Here is a 25,939-nt window from a genome sequence, read left to right on the forward strand (position 1 = left end):
TTTAAATTACGATGGATATATATTATTGAACTCATCGATAAATTTATTCAAGGGTATTTTTGTAATTTAAATTTTTTAAATATTAATTTCTGTTAACAATTCTCATCTTGCTCGCATTTTAATAATATAGATACAATGAATTTTTTAATTTTTTTCTTATTAATTAATATCTCAATTTTTATATTAGTAACTATATTTTGCATGTTTTTGAAACACAGGTGAAGCAGTCTACATCTGCACGAAGAAAATGACCTCGCGTGACCCATGTGTACCTAAATGCAAGAATTTCTGTGCATATCACTATGGTGGAAAAGGTCGATGTGATAGAAAGAATCCTATTCTTTGTTTATGCCGTTACTATAGTGACAAACCTTGTGAGGATTCTGACTTACTAGCTTATTAGAGGGATATGGGATATGTCGATGCTTTCAATATATAACCTTCACTAAGTTTGTAATAAATTTCAGGGAAAATTTTAACATCAATAATACCTATTTTAAATAAACTTATATCATTGTTTCTGCATGTTTGATAAATTTTTTTTATTTTTATGATGGAGTTCTGACCCATAGCCCGACTAGCATGGGCAAGACAATTGACCTCTTAGATCACCATATCTTGCCCAAATCTTATTAATTTGTTTTGTAATTAATTGAATCCGATACCAGCTGAACATATTTGAAAGTTTCACTGCATGGAAAGGAAACATTACTTCCTTGATCATGGCAATGTCTCAGACTCTATTTATATCAATCTCATGGTGAGGTCCATGCAAATAATCTATGAAGGAGCCTATCTCATCTCTAAGAAAAACCAGAAGTTGTGTCCAAGTCATCACAAATAGATGCATATTTTTTTTATTATTATAATCTATCTCAATTCAAGTTGAGACTAATCCCACGGTCACACACACTGGCCCCTTAAGAATCCTACGTGCAACTGGTTGGGTCGAGAGTCATGAATTGAACCCTTGAGGGTGGTCCCAAGGAATTCATTGTTTCGTGAGGTTTTAAACTCTTGACCTAGCAATCCAAAGGAGTCTATCAATGCTGCACACTATGTGAAAAAGGGGTAATTTTGATGCAACTCTTTTAAACACTACGTACATGAAAAAAAGGGCTAAATTTGACGGATCTTAGCGTCAACTTTACTCCTTTCTTCATGCAGTGTCGACTTGCCACTAGGCCAACCCCCTGGGTTTAATATCCTAAAAATATACGTTGTGGGTCAATCCGCAAATTTCTAACAAAATCACTAAACATGAAATCAACCATCTTACAAATAAATCATAATTCATTAACATTTATCAACCCATCCAAAAAACACTTATTACTTATACACTCGGTAGACGTTTCAACTTGACCACACGGCTGTAAGTGTTATTATAGGATCGTATTTTTTAATTGAGATTAAACAATCCTTGACATGTTTTTTACCCCCAAGCAGGCTCTCCACACCCTCTTTATTCAAGCCAAAGCGTAGTTGTATCAATCCGAGCTACTTAAACCATTCAACGAACAACTAAACATACAATCACAACGTTAAAACAAACAGCCTACATTTGACGGCCCAAGATCATCGAATTTCATAAATTTTGATGGACCAAGGCATCAAATTTTTCATTGTCAATTTTTTTTTTCGATGGACCGAAACCATTAAATTAAAAGAAGATGGGAGAAATTTGATGGCTCTAAGCCATCGAATTGGGGATCATCAAAATTTTCAACGGCCATAGGCCATCAAAATTCGTTTTCTAAAATTTGTGGGTTTTGGCCAGTCGAATTTTTTTGTTAAAATTTTCAGTTTTCACATAGTGAATATGGGATTTTTATAAAGTAAACTTTCTTTTAAATTAGTCATAATTAATTCAGGATAATTAAATAAATATTTCAAAATCGAACTCATGATCGAGTTATAAAACAAAAGTGATTTCAATGTGAAAATTGATCATATAGCATCAATAATAGTAGTAATATCAAAATTAAATCAACAATTGTCTAACATTCAATTTACATTGAAATCGAATCACTCATAATTTTGACCTCATCACTATCAAAATCATACTCTATTTACCAGTTCTATACCAACATAATCATCTCATAATTAAACTGAAATTAGCATCTCTCCATGACAATAACCTACTTATTAGAATTAATTTTATTTGTTTTTTTCTTTCATTTTTTTCTTTTTTATATGATTAAAAGTGTAACTATAATTTCGGTCGGGTAAACATTATTTTTTGGATTCAGTTTCTTTTCAAAAAAATTGTACCTCCAACTCATCTTTTCGATGGGTCCAATGTCGGTCTGATTTGTATTATCATGAAAATTGTATACAAATATTGAGTCCGAGGAATCCAATCGGATATCGTTTCGAAGTCAATATGTATCAGATTGATTCTTATTGGATTGTACCATATTGACTTCAATCAGATTTGAACCCAAACCATTGACAGCCCTACTTAAAAGTATATCTGCAAGGATAAAACCATAATCATTTATGGGCTTTGCAGGTCGATAAAAATTAATAGCAGAGAGACAATCAGATTAGATTTGATGTATCTAACTCACTCAATATAATGTACAAAAATTCATGTCAAATATGATTCATTTAGCATAATTATCCCTCTATCGCAAGTATTTCTAGAACACCTCTACCATATGGATAAATAATCAATTTCGTAAAAATTTATTTGTGATGAATTTGGGGGTCCAACTCAAAATCAATTGACCATGAGTGGAGAACCCGAGGAGCTTATATGGAGAGAGACAGGTTTACTAAACACGCCCTGCACGTTTGGGTTGTCTGGACTAAAGCATGTGGAGATATGAACTGAGTGATGAGGAGAGAAGGCCCTCTATCCTACCATAATAAATTTTGAGGTCCAATTCAAAACTAATTGATCAAGAGTGAGTGAAGAGACCCAAGTACTTATAAGGAGAGAGACAAGGCAATGAGTGCCCAATGTGGGACTAAATTCAACAGTCAATCTCTTTCAAATATGAATCTATATGATGTGTCATATTCTTCTAGGTGGTCAAAACAAAATAATAGGTTGGACTCCCTTTTATTTCCAAATAGCAAAGGATCTACGATTCTATGATTGGGGCGTCTGCAAAAAGAATGTCAAATTGTCACGATTCATACATTTATCACATTAAAAGGTAGACGATATGAGCTGCTTATTTTCAAATTGTAATAAGATAGACGAGAATTAATTCTTAAGAATACACGAGGATTTTATATCTTGGTGTCCGCCCCCATACCCCTCAGCATAGCACCAAAACTCATAGGCGGACTCCTGAATTGAGATTGATTATAATAAACAAATATGCCTCTATTTCTGACTTGGGCACAAGTTTTGGTTTCTTTCTTAGAGATGAGATAGGCTCCTTCATAGATTATTTGCTTGGACCTCACCGTGAGATTGATATAAATAGAGTACGAGACATTGCCATGATCAAGGCAGTAATGTTTCCTTTCCAATGAAACTTTCAAATATGTTCAGGTGGTATTGGATTCAATGATTGCAAGTAAACTTTACTTAATTATCAAATAAATTAACGAGATTTGGGCGAGATATGGTTCTTTAAGAGGCCAGTTGCCTCATCCATGCTAGTCTGGCCTATGGGTCTGGAAACCCATCAATTTAACAAACACGCAGACACAATGATTAAAGTTTATTTAAAATAGGTATTATTGATTTTAAAATTTATTACAAACTTAGTGAAGGTTATATATCGAAATAGCATCGACATATCCCTCTAATAAGCTAGTAAGCCAGAATCCGCACAAGGTTTGTCACTATAGTAACGGCATAAACAAAGAATAGGATTCTTTCTATCACATCGACCTTTTCCACCATAGTGATATGCACAGAAATTCTTGCATTTAGGTACACATGGGTCACGCGAGGTCATTTTCTTCGTGCAGATGTAGAGTGCTTCACCTGTGTTTCAAAAACATGCAAAATGTAGTTACTAATATAAAAATTGGGATATTAATTAATAAGAAAAAAAAAAGATTCATTGTATCTATATTATTAAAATGCGAGCAAGATGAGAATTGTTAACAGAAATTAATATTTAAAAATTTTAAATTACAAAAATACCCTTGAATAAATTTATCGATGAGTTCAATAATATATATCCATCGTAATTTAAATAAAATATTATTTTTATTTTTTAAAATTCTAAAGAAAAAAAAAAACACCCTAACAGTTAGAGCCCACTAGTTTGATCGGGACTATCGACACTAGTAGGATGATTTCGATAACTCGATATCAGTGAACAGTCTTTCACCACCTAAATGATGTGCTTGAATGGTTCTCTTAATGGAAGGGTTTGAAGTACTCAGTCATTTAATATATAAAATTTATGTTGAATAGGTTTCTAAAGGGTCTGGATCTAGTGAATCATGAAAAATCACATGGTTCTAACCATGAACATACAAAATCCAATGGTTAGAATTTAATCGCAAGATAAGTATCTCCGAGATATGTATTAGTGGGATATGTATATGATAAATTTAGGGGGAACTCAAAACCAATTGGCAATGACTAGAGAAGCCCATGAACTTATAAGCAAAGAGACAAGGTAATTTGTGTCCAATGTGAGACTAAACTCAACAGTATAAATCCTAATCATTTGATCTCATGTTTACACGACCGGACCATATGTATTTATGAGTAATTTTCTTTGAATCATCAGATTCTGATTATTTTTAAATTATAAAAGTACCATTAAAAAAAATTCATTAATGTGTTAGAAACAATTTATAAGAAAGTAACTTACAACTGGTAAAATAAGGTTTTGAACCCAAGTTTGTAGTATCAACACTCACAAACTTTACCTACTTGGCGAGCTAACACTTTCAATTTAACTTCGTCTAATTAAACTCTTATTACTACAGTTAAGAAAGACTCAATCATTAGAATAATAACAAACAAAATATAATCGGACATATGGCAAATCTATCTGTTGCATTTTTATTACAAAAACTCATTTAGTTTATCAAGTTTGTTATTCAACAAACATTGAAGTGGGACTCATGCCATTATAAATGATTAAATACCCATAATTCAATCTATTCTCTCTGAAAATATGATCAGGGTATAATAGATATTTAATTAAAAGAATTAAAAATATTACAAGCATTAAACCTTTTTAAAAGATGAGTCTCATTCCAAGATTTATTAAGTAAGAAAACACTTTCCTTATCGCATCAATTTGTGACTCCAAAAGCATGATCTCATGTCAAGATTGTAGAGGACAAAATTCTAAGAACTTAACAAAAAAATATTGATTTTCACCATTAAATTTTAATTTTAAATTTAAGAGTCTGATGGCCATCTTTCTTCAACATCTTGAATCAATCTTAAAATATATATATTTTTTTCTACTTTTCTGAATCTAAAAGTTTTTAGCGATAATCCATGTGGGACCAACAACCCTTTGTAAGATTACATGCTAGCATGGTTTATAAGGAAAAGTTTGTTGAGGGAGAAACTTGATTAAATAAAGGAGTTTTTGTAATAAAATTGTAACAAATAATTAAGTCTGCTGGTAAATCTTTCTTAAAGCAAAGAAATCATATTTTTCCTACTCGACGTAAAGAAACCTCGACTGTTAAGACTAATTGTCTTCATTGTCTGTGAAGTTAAACTTTTTTTTAAAAGAAAAAGTGAAGTAGTTGGAATATTACCTCCTTGGAAGCATAAGAGGACTGCAAAGAGCATGAGAATAACAATTGATTTCATGGTGATGGATGAGTTACAAACCGCAGGGTTGGATGTTAGAAGTTAACAAAGATAAGTGGTATTTGTAGTCCATCACGTTTATTATTTGACAGTTACATTGCCTTGTACAATAAATATACAGGCAATACAACTCATTTTGATTGGCTGATACCTGAAATACATTTATTATACATAAAGATATGAAAAAAAATATTTAATGGTTAAGGTCATCACCATCCTCATTGATTTGGAGAGTTTACCAAAGGAATCCGACTTTGAAGCAGTAAAAACTTCGAAGCCGGTATCCCACTTCAAAAATTTGAAGGAGCCTCACCATTGGATTACATCTGGCATTTCTAAGGAGATGTTTCAAATTTTGGTGTAATTATAGGGGTATTAAATAAATTCAAAACACCACGTGTCTTTTAATGAGAATGGTTCCTTCAAAATTTGAAACGGGCTGCCTGTTTCAAAGTCAGACACCTTTGAAGTGGCCAGGCCGCTTCAAAATTTTTGTAGGAACCCTCCTTTCAACATGACACATAGCTTTTTGTGTTCATTCAAACACCTACATTTTCATTAATGTTTTAGATATATCCCTAAAGCACCACGTGTCATCAATGAAGGTGGCTTTACTGAACTTTTGAAGTGGGATGCTCCCCTCAAAGATTTTTCCTTACAAAAGAGTCTTTTACTGGGCATATATACCTCAAACACAACTACTATATACAGATGAATGCAGCATTTGGTAAATCATAATCGGTCTATACGCAGCTGATACTTGTGTATCTGAAGAAAAATATCTATGATTTTGTGCCCTTGCCACGTCAACTGCGAACCTTACTTTTTCAATTTTGTCAGGCAAAAAAATAACAACATTTATTATTAAATAACAAGATTCCCCCTCCTTATAAAATGATCATAAATTATAAAAGAATAATTCTAACTTTCCTACAATGTTCAACATTAAACATTAAATATTTACAAATTTTTTACACAAAATATGAAGGATATATTTTATTTTAATCTTATTAGCAATATAAAAAATATATATATAAACCCCGAGGGGGTTAGTTCAATGGTAAATTTTAAATCCAATAAACGGTGAGAATCTATAGATTGTGAGTTCGATACCAAGTATGAGTAGTATTTCCTTGAGGTCACCCGCGGGGGCACACCCTCACTTATCCAGTGCATGTGTTGTGCAAGCGTTGCACGTGCCCGAAGGAGGGACTCATATGCCTTGGCTCCGGCCCTTGCTCTTCCGGTCCCCCTAGTCGAACGTAAGTTCAGACACCCCCCATCATGCCTAAAAAAGTATGTATATGTTTAAAGAAAAATATAGGAGTTAGTGTATTTTAATTAAAGTGCCCCACAGTGACAGGCAGACTTATCTATTTTATGAACTACACTAGGCCTGCCATTATTCAACAAACAATCATAGTATACATACAAGGAATCCTAAACATGAGCCGGCAAGGGTATTGAGGTATTATATTTTGGGATTAATTCTTTTAGGAGTTGTCTACCGTACCAGAAGGACAGAGATGGTGATGTGAAATGGACTTTAGGATTTAAAACAATCTAAATTCACTGTGGGGTTATATGTTTACTCTTGGAGTAGATATGTTGAAAATCAACCAAACAAACCTATATAACCCCAATCGATTATGAAATTAGAAGTTTATAGTTTTAGATAGTTAAGGAGAACGTAAGAGCTTGAATATTTGTTAGAGGACATATCACCATGGCCAAAGTTGGTACCTATTGGTAGCTAAACTGTTATATATAATAAGAACTCAAAATAATGCATATAATGGGAGATCTCGAGACATTCATCATAGACCCAACATTCTACGATAATTATTGATAGATGAGATCATAACAATTGACTTTGCAAGGTCAAAAGAGAATTTAGCATATCAATTAATTTATTTAAAGAATAATGCTGAAGTGACCTTAATATTGGACCTCACATCGTACACCTTGACATGAAAGTGTATGAGAACCATATATACTTTTCCTCGAGATACAAGTGAAAAAGCATCTATGGTTCCTATCCACTTTCCCGTCAAGATGTGCAATATGAGGTCCAATCTTGAGGCCACTCCAGCACGACTCTCATTTAAAATGTATTGAGGGGATGCAACTGAAACCTATAGATAAATAAATATTTGGTGATTATAACAGTTTGTGGGCTACCATAGTTGAAAATTACTCCATATGCATTCCTATGACATAATACCAACACATGAACTAATGAGAGAATGAGTCTATGATCTTAATGTTTTTGTTTTTTATTTATGGTGATATACACTTGTTCTCTTGATAGATGGATTTCTATGCCGTGGAAGTAGGTTTCTTGTTATAAGAATTCAGGACTATGTTCGAAAATGATATATAATACAAAGGGGCGGAGCTAGGATAGGATTTTTTATTAGTGGGAGTAAGTGCTAATTAAGGGTGGTTGACCAATAATCTCCATAAGAGTGACAAAAAAGATTTCGATTGAAATCATTTTAAAGCTATCATCTTCAATGTCTTGTAGAAACCCTTGATTTTTCTACTTAAAAAAACTTTTACTTCACTAAAAATCCAATCACATTCTTGATGTTTGAAGATAGAAGCAGAAAGTCATTCAAGACTAAAAGCAAAGGTAAACACCCTACCGTAAAGTTGAATATGACTGATTTTGGAGATATAAAAAGGGTTTTTAACTAGAAATTGAAGATGATATTAGGTTAAACTCATAGACTTCAATGTCTTATAGAAACCCTAATTTTGGTACCCAGAGATCCAATCAATTTCTTGAGATTTGAAAGTTGAAGAATATAGAATCTCAAAGCTACAAACGTGGATGAAAATACTTACTTTGTAGTTGGAGATGACTAGTTTTGGAGATAAAAACAAGAGTTTTTGTCATAGTCACAAATTTTTCTGAATTTTAATTTCTAAAAATTTGTAAAATTCTCCCAATAACGGACTTGCCAATTAAATATTGAATTGACAAATTTATCAATTAATTGTTGAATATGATAACAAATTTTCTCTTTTCCTCTCAAAATAGTTGAAAATGTTGAATTTTGATAAGAAACTCAAAAACATCATTTTTATCTTTTTTGTTTGTTTTTTATAATGAAAAAACATTATTGACTCAATCCAATTAACCACTTGAAACTCCTCTTAATAAGTACAGAATCCGAACTTAATTACTATAGTTCTTGAGACTGAATAGTGATTGAAAGTGAGGAATCTTAAGTCAACATTCATGTGGGCCCAACGATCCTTAATAAATTTAATTTAATTAAAATTATGGATAGTATTATTTGCACCCACAGTTTATGTTCCATGCACCTAATTTCTTAATGTACATTAATCCACCAATGTGCTGAAAAACATTTTTCTTACTAAGATATTAGGAAAAGTTTCTTGATCACATCACCTTGCGGCATCCAAAAACATGATACAATGCCATAGGGTTATAGAGAACAAAATTTTAAGAACTTTGAAAAAAAAATTAATTTTTCATCGTTGAATTTTAATTTTAAATTTGAGACTTCAGTATGAAATATTAAGTTGAAATTTAATTTAATTCAATTTTAATTTTAATTTTAAATTTGGCAGTTGGATTGCCAATATATTAATCCACGCGGACCCAACGATCGTTAGTAAGATTTGAAATCTTGCTTAAGTTAAGTAAGGATAGCTTGACTCAAATGTGTTTTGGGTAGGTGCAGTGAGCAGAAATGGTGGGTGCAAATAGTCTGGCCCAAACATTAACCATAGGCAGGCATTTCAATCCGACTCTCAGCACAGCCGCTAGCCGCTCAATCTTAATTCTTAGCAGAAGCATTGCAAATTTCTCCTCTAAATCTGACAGTAACAGACATGTCTCCTCTAAAACCCCACTTTAAAATCACACCTTTTCTTCAAAACCACCCATTTCACTAAATTTAGCGGAATCCCACGAAAATGTCCCAAAATCTATCACTCTTGTCCCTGCAATTCTCCTCTCTAGGTTCTGTATTTTCTTCCAGACAGAGAGAACCCACCATTTCCGAGCTCAAACCAACCCACCATTTTCTTCCACAAAGATATTTAAAGAAACCCATTAGCAGAATTACCTGTATTTCGACTCGCCCAAAGAGGAAATCGGGTTTTAAGAGCGATAAATCGGAGTATGAAGAACTTGTTCGTATAGTTTTGAGGAATTTTAATGACAAGAAGCCATTAGTTTCGACATTGAACAAGTATGTTAAGATCATTAGGACTGAACACTGTTTCCTTATGTTCGAAGAGCTTGGAAAGAAAGATCGATGGCTTCAGTGCCTTGAGGTTTGTTTGATTCTCTTCATCTCTTATTTCTTATTTTATAACTTTTTTAACATTCTTTTATCCTATTTTTGAGTATTTTAGTTTCTGGGTTTTTTTTTTCGTTGGTTTCTGAATGTATCTAGTTGTTTGTAATTTGAATCTTGTTGTATGGTTCAGTTTGCTATGAGTGAGTAATTATACAACTGAACTGAATGGGTTTTTTTTTTTTTTTTTCAAATTTAGATAAGGCATGTTCTGCAAAAATTAATGGAAATAGATAATCCATTAGGCTTGAATGAACGAGAGAAGGTTTGGGCTAGGTTGACAACTTGTATAAAAATAATATCAAATCTTTAACATGGATCCAAATTCTTTGATTTTGACTGATGGATTGTGATGTACCCTCCCAGCTTATCAATCCCACATTGCTTAATTGATTCAAATTGTGATATGTTTGCATTATTTTCTTTTTTCGTAGATTATTTTTCTGAATGGTGCATACTCTTGTCAAATAAAAGCTTATTTTACATTATGATAATTACATTTTTTTAATATGCGTAGTGATAATTAGAAATATGCCACCATATTATATAATCTATATACGTCATGGTTTTAAAACTCGTTTTGACGTCTCATCTTGTCTGTGAATGAGACTGAGTCGTCTCGGACGAGTTTTTCGATACGTTTTAGACGTCTCGTTCAAAAATGGGAAAAATGAATGTGGATTTTAAATCTCATCCGATACATTGACTTGTCTATCTGTCTCGTTGGTGGACGATACCGAGATGTATCAAAACAAGTCGTCTCGGTCTCGGATGAGATATAAAACCGTGGTATATGTACAAGTATGTGACCCGTTACATTAAAAGAGTATTTTTACAACCAATATAATGAATATTTGGGCTAGGAGATGGGAATGTGATGAAAGCCACCCTTGAATACTCTTGGATTGTGAGATTTAAATGAATGTGAGGGTGGTTAAATACCACTTTCTACAATAAAACATGCATGGTAACCTTGTGGGATGATTTTGAAAATTGATCAGTGGCATTGTTTTGGATTAGGAAATGTGGAAATGGTCCTGAAATAGTTCATAAAGGGCATATAAGATTTTTTATCTGGCACATATCAATACCATATAGTGGGTGCCAACCAATCTACGTGCATACAACATAGGTAGGAAGAATGTCTCTTCCCTTCCACCCATCCTAAAGCAAGTATTTCTCAGTATATGTCACAGAACCACTTAATTGAAAATATACCATGGTTCCGTAATTTTGTCTTTAGGAGTTTGTGGAGTATTCAGGATTCATGATAAGATATGGAAAAAAAAAAAATTTATACCAGCTGCCAACATATGTAACACACCTTCTTTATCCTGTCTCGGGAACTATGTTGTAGGCCTATATCTCGACACTGGTGGAGTGCAACATTTATTATGGATTATGATAATATACCATTTAATGTCATGTACAGGGTGTAGAATTTCATCCAACTCAGGTGTAGCTCAGCTGAACCGTCTTGTGTTCTGGGGGTTCTGACATGAATTTCATAGAGAGATTCTATTGCCACACCAACTTTTGCTAATACCACCCAGTCATATGTAATCACCAAAGAATTAGCACACATCTTGGGGTGGCAATAGAAACTCTCATATCATATGCAAGTCATTTAGAAGAGTCGTGCCAAACTTCATATGTATTGTACAGTGACATAGCTGAGTCGGAATTGAATATGGTTGCAGTGTTAGCTGAAACACGCACAAACACTTAGGTTTGGTTCCATGAAGATATAGGTTTCTGCACACACAAAAATTGATGTATCAAACCCCTCTAACCCAACTAGCTTGATTGACCAATGTTCCATCTAAATTCCTCTTTCAGGTATTCAGGTGGATGCAAAAGCAACGCTGGTACATTGCAGATAATGGCGTTTACTCAAAGTTGATATCAGTGATGGGAAAGAAAGGCCAAACTCGGATGGCAATGTGGCTCTTCTCAGAGATGCGCAATAGTGGGTGTCGACCAGACACTTCTGTGTACAATGCACTCATCACGGCTCATTTGCACTCCAAAGATAAATCCAAGGCTTTAGCCAAAGCCCTCGGATACTTCGAGAAGATGAAAAGCATAGAACGGTGCAAACCCAACATTGTAACATACAACATTCTACTGAGAGCTTTTGCTCTGGCACGTAACATGGATCAAGTAAATGCCTTGTTCAAAGATCTAGATGAGGGCATTATCTCCCCTGACATCTATACTTACAATGGTGTAATGGATGCATATGGGAAAAATGGGATGATGAGAGAAATGGAATCAGTACTTACCCGCATGAAGACTAATCAAACTAAGCCAGACATCATCACGTTCAATTTGCTGATTGATTCATATGGAAGACGTCAAGATTTTGATAAGATGGAGCAAGTATTCAAGAGCTTATTACGCTCCAAGGAGAAGCCTACATTGCCTACATTCAACTCAATGATCACAAACTATGGGAAGGCAAGGCTTAGAGAAAAATCAGAGTCCGTATTTAAGAAGATGACTGATATGGGCTATGCACCAAGCTACGTCACATATGAGAGTCTCATCACAACTTATGGGTTTTGCGATTGTGTTTCAAGGGCTAGAGAAATTTTTGACGAAGTAACAGAATCTGGGAAGGAGTTGCAGGTTTCAACTCTAAATGCCATGCTTGATGTCTATTGCATGAATGGGTTACCAACCGAAGCAGATCTGCTTTTTGAGTATATGTGTAGTAACGGGTTGCTTCCTCATGCATCAACTTATAAACTTCTTTATAAGGCCTACACTAAAGCTAACATGAAGGAGCTTCTACAGAAATTGCTGAAGTATATGGACAAAGATGGTATTGTCCCGAACAAGAAGTTCTTCCTGGAGGCTTTGGGAGCCTTTGGATCTTCACGGGCAGGATCTGAGTCTAACAATAGGGAAGCTCGCTCAGCTAATTCTCGGGGACGTGCAAAGACATAGCCTGAAGTCATGGAGTTCTTGATATACACTTTCCATCTTTTCTTGAAATTGAAGATTTAGAGTCAAGCCCATAGCTCAAATGGGATGATGCACTAAGTCACAACCATGAGATGGTGGATTCAAGCTCAGCTTAGTGAAGTGCATTCTTGATTTTTGTCTCTGATTTCGTGTGGTATGAATTCTTGGCTTCGATGAGCACTCTATCGTTTTTTCAGTAAATATATCCTTTTGGCATCTTCTTAAGTTAGTTCTTTTTTTTTTTTTTTTGTACTTATTGTTTCGTTTGATTCTTGCATCCACCCTTTACTTTATTAGTTCAACTGGTACATAGCTTAAAAGTCTTTGCTTTGGCTTGATCATAGCGTATTTACCATATACTAGAAGGTGGCATGTGCAAATGCACATATATCCAAAGGCCTTATTTGTAATTTAAAATAGTAATTAAAGGGTGGTTTTGAAGATCACATAGTAAAAAGGGTATTTTGTAATTTTGAAAACTAATCAACATGATGTGTGATTGCAATTTTCTTAATTTTTGACCAAAATGACCCTGATTATATTAAGTTTAAATGTTAAGGTGGGGACATTTTTGGAGTCCAAATTTTTGTGTTGAACTCCTACTACTCCACCTTCTCTCATTATAATAGTAAAGATGTGTCTATTGCTTTGTTGTATCGGAACTATATGTTTAGTTATACAACCATATTTTTATGAATCATTTCCGTCTTTTTGAGCTCTCAAACTCATGTTATTGTTAAGATAAACAACTATGATATTCAGACTGCATGCTATTAATCATCCAAGATGCCCATCAAGTGGAAGTCTAGATTGGCAGGCATGGAATATGTTTATTCCCATGAAATAGGGAATGCCATAGTGACAGAGCCATATAGCCCAGTAACACGAAAATACAAAGCGATTCTATTCTCTTCTCATTCAATAGGGGGACCAAAACAAACCCAAGCTCCTCAATTTCAGTAACTTTCAAATTGTCACTGGGAATCACGAGCCAATCATTCTTAAATAATTTCGACTGAAGTTTACATTCATAAGTCTTCAAGAAATATCTTATGTGGGTGTAACATTAGAAGTAGAAATATTGTTTGTATATTTTCTGGCTTTTTTTTGTTTCTTTTTCTTTCAGTTAGGATGTTATGGGTTTTAATTTAGAAAAGTGAAAAAGATTTACAGGTAATAATATCTTTCCTTATTACTATAAACATTCTTAAGAGACCATTTTGATGTGACAATAGGTTAAGCTTTTGTGCCTATAGTATAGAGCATCAGTGGTGAATGCTTAAATCAAATTATTATCATTTTGTTTGTTTACTATCTGCAAAGATCAACATTTCATAATGTTCATTCCATTTAGTGATTAATGTACTATATGTTATTGTATTTTTATTTTTGTTCTAGTAAGCTGGACTAGACCCCACAACCTCAAAGTAGAAATGCAACATGTCAACTAACTGAGGTCCAAGCAAGTTGAATGCAATTGTCGTATAATACTTTGTGAGTACAGAGGTCAGGGGACAGGATTATGATGAGGAATCACATGAGATTGGAGCATTTTCTGCCATTGAGGAAGATCCAGGATGTTAGGTTAGGTAAAGGCAAAAAGGTCATGGGGAGAAGATCAACACACAAAATTGGGGCATTTTGGACTCTCAACTCTCTGTAATCTTCGCTTTGATCATTTACTTGTATTTTTTAGACTACACCGTATTTTATTTCAAAAGCATTTATGTGATGGGATGCTTAAGATCACTTTTGATCCAAAGTTTTCATTTGTCCTTACAAAAGACTTGTTACGGTGATTATTTGATTCATTCTAGAATAGCTGCCGAAATAGTAAAGAGATATTATTCGTATAATTAGATGAGAAATGGATGGTTTCGATGTCATTTTCAAAAAGCCGAAGGTTTAATTGTGGAGATTGAATTTGTGCAAAATGATCTTGTTTCGAAGCCCTCTTGGAGTTCCAGGCAAATATGTTAGTCTTTCAGATTTGTTGCTTGTGTTGATTCCTTTGGCTTATTAATAGTTTGTGAATCTTGCATGTGCAAATTCTTTTGGCTTACTTACAGGTCACAACCTGTAAGTGTCACCGTGTCGTGGAGAGCCCAAAAAGATGAGCTTAGGAACCATTAACTCAATTTTCACCTTCTGCATTCCACCCTTCAATTTAGGGTAAACTTTTTTTTTTTCTTTTCAGAATATGGCCGTCATATGGTTTTCTAGGTATCAACCTGTAAAAGATAAATGAGTACAAAGTTGAGCTTTACAAAGTAAACAAGTTTCATAAATTGCCGCAAATGAGGTAACCATGATATAGGATTTCATGGCAAGTGGTGTAACATGACATAAACCAAGGTAAAAATAAGTCTGGTAAGATAAATCAAATAAAAAACATGGAGAAAGCCCCAGACATTCACATTAACCCTAACTCATATATTCCTTAATCCTCCCTTATTGCATTTCTGAAATGTTTGACAGATGGAGGAATAAGATTCAATAAGAACATTGCATTCTCCACGGGTAAAAATGGAAAAGAATAAGGTTTCCATTGTTCTTTCTATATTCTGCACGGCAGACAAACTTGACCTATCAAATACCAACAATAGGCTAAGTAATTCTGCTATTATTAGGATAAATAATCAACTTTGATGATCGTAGTTGCAGATCATTCATTATAAAATATACATGGACAAATGTCAGGAAAGAGAGTAATGTGACGTTTCAAGGGCCACTAAATTCACATTTTTTTATTATTTAAGACAATTATGCATACAATGTCGTCGGTAGCAGACATGAATGGCCCACCAACAGCCCCATTTATGTCACAGGGAGTAAAAAAACTTAATAATTATGTACAATAGGAACCAGTGTGCCGAAAGACGGCCTATAAAATTTAACCTGTGATGATTGCTCGTCTCAAGTTCAAAGGGCTTCTAGTATGTATGGCATTCTATATGAATACTTGGAGATCTTCTCTTACATCCTGCAAATGCTCCGTATACTGGTATTGCTATACTGATGATACACCCCTACAAAAGCGGGACTTTAACATTAGATTTTGGGCATAACAGCAGTAGGCGTGTACCTTTGAATGCAAGAGGCACTGTGCACAGAGATTCATCTCACACTCCTTCATCCATCCATGCCTGAGAAGCCTGACAGAACAGAGACGGAGAGGACGTAGAGTGAGTAGAATGAGAATAAACCAGCATCTAATATGAAATTCACTAGGGAATCCTGTTAAATCTGGATTTCCTTCATTTAAAACTTCAGTAGGCTATAGTTTCAAGAGAAATTATAGGAATTAACTCAAGAACGCAATCTCAATTCATCAGAAAGCTGATTGATTCACAGTAGCACTACCTATTCAAAGGCCGTGTGAAACAATAATTTGTATGAATAGGTAATTCTCCTTCATTGACTAAATTTGGCTTTAGTTAATAACATCACATTGATTCTTTTTTTTTTTTTTTTGATCAGTAAAGATGATTTATTGATAAAAGGGGTCAAGATGACCACTCAAAACAAAGAGAAGATGCAAGACAAAGAAACCAAGAAAACAAAGGAAAAGGAAACAAAACAGAGATTTGACCCCCGAGTTACTCTCGTTGTAACGCACACACCATGTCCCAATGCACGACAAAGTCTTCGAAGAAAATTCCTTTGAACTCTTTGTAAAGTTTACTCCAAGAGAACAGGAGCTCTAGAACAGAAAGAACTAATCTTTCCATCGTAGAGACTTTCCCCTCAAAGATGCGACGATTACAGTCTTTTCAGATACCCCAACAAATCGCAAATGGAACTAAGAACCAAAGAATCTGTTTCGAAAACAAGAATGAAGCTCACCACGCCAACCAAGAATCCAACATCACCTTAACAGATTGAGGAAGACAAACCACCATCCCGAATAAAGGCAAGAAATGCATCCAATGTGATGAGTCACCCTACAATGTATGAATAAGTGATCCACCGTTTCCTCCTGGGATGTACACATACAACATTGATTTGGAGAAATGAAGCCTCTTCTGACCAATTGGTCTAGCGTTGCAAGTCTCCCTAGAACCGTCAACCAAATGAAAAACGATATCTTCGAAGGTATCTTACCACCCCAAACAAAAGAATAAGGGAATAACACATTCTCTAATTCTCTTATAGAATTATGATCAGTCATCAGTCCATTTACTTTCGCCATACTGTTGTTAAAATATTCAATCAATTCTTTAACCTGGTGAGATCTGTTGTGCATTAGGTCCCTTGATCCAGTGGTCACACATACTGCTACACAATCTATGTCATGCTTAAAGTCCAGCTGTCAACCAATGGGAATCATTAAATTGCTCTCTTTCCTCACGGAGAATTCTCAGAGGGATTGTACTACAAGACTTGAGATGATCATTTTTGTGATCCTTAGTATTTTGCGGCATACTACATGTACATTTCGGCACAGGAACATTGACCAAGTTTATTTTTCATAATAAGATACTAAAAAAATGCTTGCTTTATTTGCAAGGAATCTTAAAATTGGTTTGAAAGAAAATACGAGTCCACCAACGAGTTGAATATTCTTCTGATACATGGCTGCTTCAGAAAGTTGTGCTATTCAAAAACAAGAAGGTAAAAAATAGAGGCTGTGGTGGCTAAATTATCTAATGACGCATCAAGATTCAGGACCAACATGCAACATGCCTTCATTGGGAACATGGTGTTCGTTATCATATCACTTCATTTTCTCCTCATCTATGAGCAATTCATAAGCAATTGAATCTTAATGAATCAAGCTTTAACTGTTTCGCCTTCCTGGGGAATCCCTCTCCCATTGTACACTTGAGCAAGGTATAAAGTCTGATCAGTAAATGATTGGCACATTTACATACAGTAGGAGGGGGAAATACTGAAAAAGATAATAAACAGCACTGATAGTAAAAGATAGGACAATGTCACAACTGACTACTCCCGACTCGTGGGGATTCTTAATTGCCGCGTAAAGATGCACACGACCAAACCATCTAAATTAACTCTCCCTTATTTTATCACTTATTGGAGCCACTCATAGATTTTAAATTTAAATTCACTTAAGCAATCTAAAGTCCCAATTACATAGGAAAACTCTAATCTACCCCCATTAATAATACACTTAAACAAAAATAAATAAATAAAGAAAATTAACTCCTAACGCCTGAGCTTAATGGGTCTCAATGTCCTCATCACATATCCTTACTAAAGTTGGAAACTAAATACAAATTTCAATTCCTTGATGTTTGTTACAAGCATGGGTATTCCATTATTATTTTTTTAGGTTTTTCATTATGAAACATCAAATATAGAAAGAATGACTGTACATCTTATCCATTTCTTCTTCTTTTTTAAATGGAATGCTTAGAAATGTTCAGGTTAAAGATAAAATGGTTGCAACATCAATTTGAGTCATGGCCCAAACAAGAAAATAAATCATAAAGTTCTGAAGAAACATCGGTCAAGAATAATTTTGTATAAGAATTAGGAATTGTCAAAATTGAAAGGGAAACTCATAATTTCATTCTATTTGAAACCTTGGATGGAGTAAAATACATGTTTAAGGCCCTTCACGATTGCAAAGGAATATTCATTTAGAAAAATTTTCCACCAGCCACATTACGAGGCATTTGGGAGAGGAAAGTAAAATTCAATTATAAGGTTTTTATGGGTGGAAGTGCTGGTCAGCACTTCATTTTTGCTGAATTCCTTTTTTTGATAAATATAAATTTTATAAATGAAACGACGAAAAGGAGGCTGAGGTAGCCCCCAACAACAAAAAGCAAAACAACAAGAAAAGGAGAAAGAAAGCAAAAATGCATGCCCTGCGCAGGGCTACAAGTTACAAATATTATCCCAATTAAAAACGAAGTCTTGGAAACACACTCCTTCAAAGCTTTTGCTCAGCTTAGACCAAAGGAAGAGCAAACCCAATATTTCCAAGATCACAGTGTGCGACGAACTCTCCTTGCCATGAAAAACTCTGTTGTTACGTTCTCTCCAAAGACCCCAAGCAATTGCGAACGGAAGGATAGTCCATAGAAGCCTTTTTCTAGAATCAAAGATATTTAAACTCCAACCCTCCATAAGCGCCAAAACAGATAAAGGAAGAACCCAATCTACCTGAAACCGGGATAAGAAAAACATCCAAATATCTCGGGAAAAAGGACAGTGGATAAGTATGTGGTTTATAGACTCCCCATCCCTAGAACAAAGAAAGCAAAAATTTGGAGTAATCCACCCTCGATAGATCAAATTATCCAAGGTGAGAATTCTTCCCAACGAAGCAAGCCACATGAAAAAAGACACCTTTGAAGGAACATGAGTTGACCAAACAATGTAAGGAAAGAAAGAACCGATACCCCCCGGTATCAAACAATTGTAGAATGACTTAACAGTGAACTTCTTATCCTTCGCCTTGACCCATTCCCTTCTATCCGGCTCGTTCTCTCTTAATTGAGTCGAATTAAGGAGATCTAGAAGAGATGTAACAATTGTCAGTTCCCAATCGTTGAAGTTCCTCCTAAATCCCAGATCCCAAGAGTCCATGTTCCCGTCCTGAATCAGACATTGTCTAATTGAGTTATTTTTTTTCAACGAACAAGCGTACAAGGATGGGAATTGAGTAGAAAGAGGTGAAGTTCCGCACCATAAGTCCTCCCAAAATCTGACATTTTCCCCCATTCCAACTTTGTATCTGATTTCCCTATCAAACTTCTCAGTAACCTTCATAATACCTCTCCACACACTACATCCGTAACTCCCTGTTGGTTTTTCACTGTACCACCCAAATCTCTTTTCTCCATATTTAGCCTTGACCACTTTCCTCCACAAGTTATCTCTCTCTTCCCCGAATCTCCACAACCACTTGCCCAGTAAAGCTTTATTAGTTAATCTTAGTCCCCGAATCCCCAGGCCTCCTTTCTTCTTTGGAGTGCAAACTATCTTCCAATTCACCAAATGATACTTTCTACCGCCATTATTATCATTCCACAGAAAATTCTTCATAAGTCTCTCAATTCTAACCTCCACTGATTGGGGCAACGAAAACATGGACAAGAAATAGATCGGAATACTCGATAAAGTACTTTTAATCAATGTCACCTTACCTCCTTTTGAGAGATATTTAGCCTTCCAGGTACTTAATTTCTTTTCCATTTTCTCTATGACCCCCTCCCAAATGTTTTTACTGCAATAAGGAGCCCCTAGAGGTAAGCCTAAATAAGATGATGGAAGTTTATCACTCCTGCACCCCAAGGTAGTAGCTAAAACTGGAAGACCCTGCACCTCACCAACACCAAATAACTTGCTTTTCTGCAAATTGACATGTAAACCTGAAACTGCTTCAAAGGTACATAACAAAACCCGAAGGACTCTCACTTGTTCTCTAGAAGGATCTAGGAATACTAATGTGTCATCTGCGAATTGCAAATGCGATATCAACGGACCCTCACTAGACACTCTAAAACCAGATAACCTTCCTATCTCCACCCCTTTTCTGAAAAGATTTCCCAAAGCCTCTGTCACTATCAGAAATAAGAAAGGGGATAAAGGATCCCCCTGCCTCAACCCCCTAGAACTCCGAAAGTACCCTGCCGGACTACCATTAACTAAGATAGAGAAAGAAACTGACGTAATGCACTTCATGACCCACCTAATCCACCTAGAACCAAAACCCATCCTACCCAACATATACTCCAAAAAATCCCAACTCACATGGTCGTAAGCCTTTTGCATATCGATTTTTCCTATCAGCCCCGCTTTCTTGTCTTTGATTCTAGAATCTAAACATTCATTCGCCATTAGCACACCATTCATTCGTCATTTTTGCTGAATTCCTAATGAGAGACACAAATTATACTTTAAATTTCCCCATCCTAGATGATTGTTGTATCCAAACTTATCAACTAGTTATCAACATCATCTTCATTAAAGCCTTGTCCCAAGAATTTGAGGTTGGTTGAGCAAATCATGTTCCTCCATTCAATTTTGTCTAAAGCCACGTCTTGTGTTATTTCAAGTGTGTTCATATCCAATCTCACTACCTCAATCCACGTTCTTTTTTATATTCTCTCGCTTTTTTAGAACCTTCAACTTGCGCATTCCTTCTAATTGGGACAATAATCGACCTTAAATGCACATGAACAAATCAACTCAATTGCCTTCCCTTTAGTTTATCATCTATTAGGGCTACTACATTTTTGCAAATGCTTTTATTTTTTGTCTTTTTTACTTACATCAAGAAAGAAGTTCAAACTTTTATAGGGATACTAGCAACACTGAACAGGTTTATATCTTTGATAATCAAATAAGTGCATACTTTTCTTTCAGTTTCTCAAGAAGAATGAGAAGTTTGAATGGAGTGACCACTGCAATGACGCCCTTATCCCAGAAAACCACCAATGTTGTCAAAACTGGAACATAAGAGAAGAAATCAACATTTATTTGTCGGCTTCAAAGACATATGTCAATTTGATACTATTCCAAATAGAATATGGAATGGAAAAGATAAAAAAAAAAAAAACCAATTCCTTTTCCAATGAAACTTTTGCTAGTGTAGAAACTAGGTATACCCCACTTGAGGGGAATAGTTTGCTTCCTTTCCTTTTTGATCAAAAAGTTGACACCATATTTTCAAGGGCAAACCATCATAATCATGATGGAATATTTAGTTAAAAGAATTCATCGAAATGCTGAAATGTCAAGAGAATTTCAAAATGGCTGACCAAGTTGAATGAATTTGAATTGTATACGAGTCGAGGACATCGGTCAAAGGGCAAGTTTTGGCATATTTTCTATTTTGACTTGCCAATAATCGACGTAGAATATATTCAAGATAATTTCCTACTAGATTTTTCCCATAAAATGCAGATACTTTAGGGTCTAGTGAAGAAATTATTGAATCGTGTAGCCAAGAAACAACATGGAGGTTGTTTGTTAACAAGGCATTCAACTTTAATGGTGCAGTAGCATGAGTAATCCTAGTAACTCCCAACAATACTAAGATAAGGTATTCAAACAAAATTTCTTAACCCCTAAGAATGAAGTTGGATGAGAGACCATCATCATTACCAAAGCTTTATCCAAAAAAAATTGGGCTGGATTGATTGGATGAATCTTCTTCCTCCACTCAATTTTGTCCAATCAATTCATGCCTTCTTTAAATTTGTGTACATAAATCATCTCTCACTGCCTCAATCATGTCCTTTTTTATCATTCTTTCGCTCTTTTAGAATCTTCAACTTGCACGTTACTTCCAATCAAGCCTCTTATTGGTCTTCATTGCACATGACCAAACCATCTCAATCAACTTTTTCTTATTTAATCACTTATTGGGACTACTCCTACATTTTCACAAATGCATACATTTCTAATTTTATCTTTCAATCTTTTTATTCATCAATTTCAATATTCACATCTCCGTCACACCCAATAGATAAACATGATATTTCTTGATTGCTCAACATACAAATCCATAAAGTATAGCCCAACAAGAGAAAAGTGGCCATAGAAAGGAATATCCTTCTTTATTCAAGCTTGTGCTTTTATTGATATTCGGTTAGGTGTCTATTGTTAGAAAATTGCCACCAAAAGATCCCATTGAATAATGTTTCTTGGGCATGTGGAGCAACTAAGAAAGATAAAACCAAAAAAGAATGCATTTGCAAAAATACAGTAGCCTAATAGTTCAATAAAATAAGGGAAAGTCGATTGAAATGGATCGGTCAGGTGCAACGATGGCCAATGCAACCACAAATAGAAAGAACATGCAAGTTGAAGGTTCTAAAAGAGTGAGAGGAAGACTTAAAAGAACATGAATTGTGGTAGTGAAAACAGATATTAAAACACTAGCAAAAACAAAATACACGGCCCCAGACATTATTGAATTGAGGAACATGATTCGTTCAGCCGACCACAAAATTTTGGGATAAGGTTTTAATAATAATGATTATAATAATGATAGCTAATCTTACTATCATCATCATATAAAAAATAATAACTTTAATTTGTCTAGGTCTCTAGGATGCAGCGATCACATAGGACACCTCCACTTCTTACCATTCAACTTTAAGTCTATGGACAATATCCTCTTCCATATATCTCCATCAATATGATAATGGAAGGTGATGAAAATCATCCCTTAGCAGTATTTATTGGGTTGGGTTCCTCTATGCATGCCTCAATGTACTCAATGCCTTTTTGCAATTCACACAAGATCCAACAAAAGTTCTCAAATCCAAAAAACACGAAGGAGATTGGTATCCTTGATGCCACAAACAAGGCTATTCTTGAGGATATTAAGAAAAGATAGGAAACAACAAATCTAAGTAGGTTGGCATACTCAGTGAAGTATTATGGGCATACCAAAGCACCCCTAGAAGATCACGTTAGAATCACCTTTTTCCCTAACTTATTGGATGAAGACTGCAATTCCTACTAGGATGCTTATCCCAATACAAGAGCTCAATCGATTTACTCACACAAGCACAAGATCTCAATCAATGCACTTTAGATTGAAGCTAGTTATTAGGGTGATAGATATCATTTTGGTTTGCTTTTTAGTAGGTAAGTCTACTCGACCTTCTTATGTACATTCATTTTTTTATTTTAATGAACTCTTATAAATAAATAAATTGCAATCCATGTAATGGGTCATTATATGTATGAAAACCACAAAACCATGGTCTTATTAATGGATTCCATAAACCACATTTCAAAAGGGCATTAATCCATAACCACCATGAGAAAAAATGGATCCCTAAAAAAGAAGACAAGCACAACCAAGCATAAAATGGAATTCTGGCCTATTTAACTTAATACAACTGTCAAATTCCCAGCTCAATTTGAGCATCATTTCTTTGCAAGTAACCCCACTGATGCGAAGAAGAAGATTAATAGGAGAAGAGGAAGAGCAAAGGATAGGGGTGAACCATTCAAAACAAATCGATTTATAATGCATGAGTCCACCATTTTATTTTAGGCTCCACAAGATTCCCATTACTAAACTAGAAAATCAAGAATTAGCAGATTTTACTGAATTTGGAAAGTACAGTGTTTAAATATTGAAAAACAATATAGGTTGAGATGGAGAAACAAACCATGGGGGTATTAGAATTCTTTTATTTTTATTTTTTATTTTTCCTCTTCGATAACGCATGGTATCCCAATCCCAAGAATTTCGCCAGGCATCCATAACCAATCTATATTTTCTCTTCATTGGCATCACTTTCCAACCCTGTAAATTAAACACAAAATAACAAGAAAAAATATTGAATTACATACTAATGTATTATCATAACAGTAGCAACTAGAAGTCTTTCAACTTGGTAAAAAAATGGGGAAAAAACATATTAATTAGTGCACCCCACAACAAGAATGCACATGTAGATTAACACACATCTCTGCTGAGCACACAGAAATATGATTTTAAAACTCGTTTTGACGTCTTGTCTCGTCCATGACCAGGACAGGGTCATCTAAGATGAGTTTTCCAATACGTTTGAGTTGTCTCATTCAATAATGAGAAAAATGAACGGTGGTTTTAAATCTGGTCCTATACATTTGACTTGTCTATCTGTCTCGTTGGTAGACAATATTGAGACGTATCAGGCGAGCCGTCTCGGTCTCTGACGAGATTTAAAACCATGCACACAAATGTATGTATTTTGATCACTTTCTTGACTCGAGTGATTATAGTCCACAAAATTACTCCTAATACTAAGGGATACTTCCACACAATTGACCACCACTTACAGAACCATAACTACATTACTAACTCACCACCATTACAACATACTTCCCAGGCGATTAGAACCACTAAAGACACTACAACCGATCCCTCACAAAATTAGGAGTTAGAATCACTACAGAGCCAACACACTCCCAAATCAACTCAATGACACGTAAATTCTTATAAATCTGCTCAGATAAACAAGAAATTGACAAATGACAACAGAGATCCACAAATAAATAAATCGAAAGCTTCGACTATTGAAGCTATATTGTCGAATGAAATTGATTAGAAAGAAATTAGATTTTCAGGTGAAGTTTTACCGAGAAGATTTGTCATCGATCCATTTCGATATCCTAAAGAGAATTCTTCTCCAATTCACGCGGTGTTGCAGCGGATCAACCCTCATGAAATCTCGGAAACTAAAACCAGAGCGAAGAAAGCTCGAGATGGTCCGTAATTAGGGTTTCAGAAAGAAAACCCTAACCGAGCTCGGGTTTTACTACTTCAACAGATGAAGGAGGAGAATAGATGTCAGATGATCATCTTTTTCTTCCTTAATTTAGATTTAATTAATAGAGATTAGATAAGGAACCTAAGAATTAGGGTTTGCGTGAAGACTGCAGAAGGGAGTTATATATAGTCGAAGAAAACAGTGCCTCCATCGCGGGAGATTGTGATTTTAGTCGAACAAAGTTTTGCAAAGTCTTATGGATGTTAGGGTGCAAATATTTACAGCGTTTTATGGTCGTCAAAGGGCAACTAAGCACACCCAACAAATTTGTGGCTTTTGCTGGAGTGATTCAACCAAAAATTACTATAACAAATTTTTAATTAATTCTTGAAAAACTTTTATCAACAAAATAAAACTTATTTCTTACCCTTTTATTTTCTCTTAATTCTCATCCTCACCCCAAAATTTTGTAAGGGTACGTTTGATTGCATGGAAACCTTATTTTCATTGAATTTGAAATCCATGGAAATATAGGTAGGTTGGAAAATCAACAAGTGTGTGTTTAATTGCATATGGAAAAATCAGGAAAAAAAAATTTAAAGAACAAGTAGGAGACTTTGATCCCTCTCCATCTTCTCCTAATATCCACCGTCATCTCATTTTCGATCTCTAGTTGT

General features: G+C 34.8%; 1 protein-coding gene and 2 long non-coding RNA genes across 5 annotated transcripts; 1 reads left to right on the forward strand and 2 right to left on the reverse strand.

Moving 5' to 3' along the window:
• Nucleotides 1-3,670: 3,670 nt before the first annotated feature.
• On the reverse strand, nucleotides 3,671-5,782 carry LOC147406747 (uncharacterized). Its single transcript, XR_015175796.1, has 2 exons — nucleotides 5,704-5,782; nucleotides 3,671-3,949 (listed from the first exon to the last, which is right to left on the reverse strand). It is a non-coding gene; the product is annotated as an uncharacterized LOC147406747 (long non-coding RNA).
• A 3,716-nt stretch (nucleotides 5,783-9,498) lies between these two features.
• EMB2453 (Tetratricopeptide repeat (TPR)-like superfamily protein) lies at nucleotides 9,499-14,921 on the forward strand. Of its 3 annotated transcripts, none has more exons than XM_086434940.1 (3): nucleotides 9,499-10,072; nucleotides 11,935-13,219; nucleotides 14,464-14,921. In XM_086434940.1, exons 1-2 carry the CDS (start codon nucleotides 9,710-9,712, stop codon nucleotides 13,045-13,047), a joined length of 1,476 nt encoding a protein of 491 aa, XP_086291066.1. In that variant the 5' UTR covers nucleotides 9,499-9,709; the 3' UTR covers nucleotides 13,048-13,219; nucleotides 14,464-14,921. The 3 variants fall into 3 exon arrangements, with proteins under 3 accessions (XP_086291066.1, XP_086291067.1, XP_086291068.1); XM_086434941.1 differs by having other exon boundaries at nucleotides 14,468-14,921; XM_086434942.1 differs by having other exon boundaries at nucleotides 14,570-14,921.
• An 858-nt stretch (nucleotides 14,922-15,779) lies between these two features.
• Nucleotides 15,780-25,552, reverse strand: LOC147406749 (uncharacterized). The gene is made up of 3 exons (XR_015176573.1): nucleotides 25,132-25,552; nucleotides 24,177-24,313; nucleotides 15,780-16,220 (listed from the first exon to the last, which is right to left on the reverse strand). It is a non-coding gene; the product is annotated as an uncharacterized LOC147406749 (long non-coding RNA).
• Nucleotides 25,553-25,939: the final 387 nt, after the last annotated feature.

Source organism: Akebia trifoliata, chromosome 3 (assembly GCF_017979445.1).
Source record: "Akebia trifoliata isolate Shusen 1 chromosome 3, ASM1797944v1, whole genome shotgun sequence".
Taxonomy (NCBI): domain Eukaryota; kingdom Viridiplantae; phylum Streptophyta; class Magnoliopsida; order Ranunculales; family Lardizabalaceae; genus Akebia; species Akebia trifoliata.

Coding starts and splice junctions, on each gene's coding strand:
- EMB2453 (XM_086434940.1), top strand. CDS start 9,710: ATGTCCCAAAATCTATCACTCTTGTCCCTGCAATTCTCCTCTCTAGGT. Junction 10,073..11,934: donor GATGGCTTCAGTGCCTTGAG/GTTTGTTTGATT, acceptor TTCCTCTTTCAG/GTATTCAGGTGGATGCAAAA.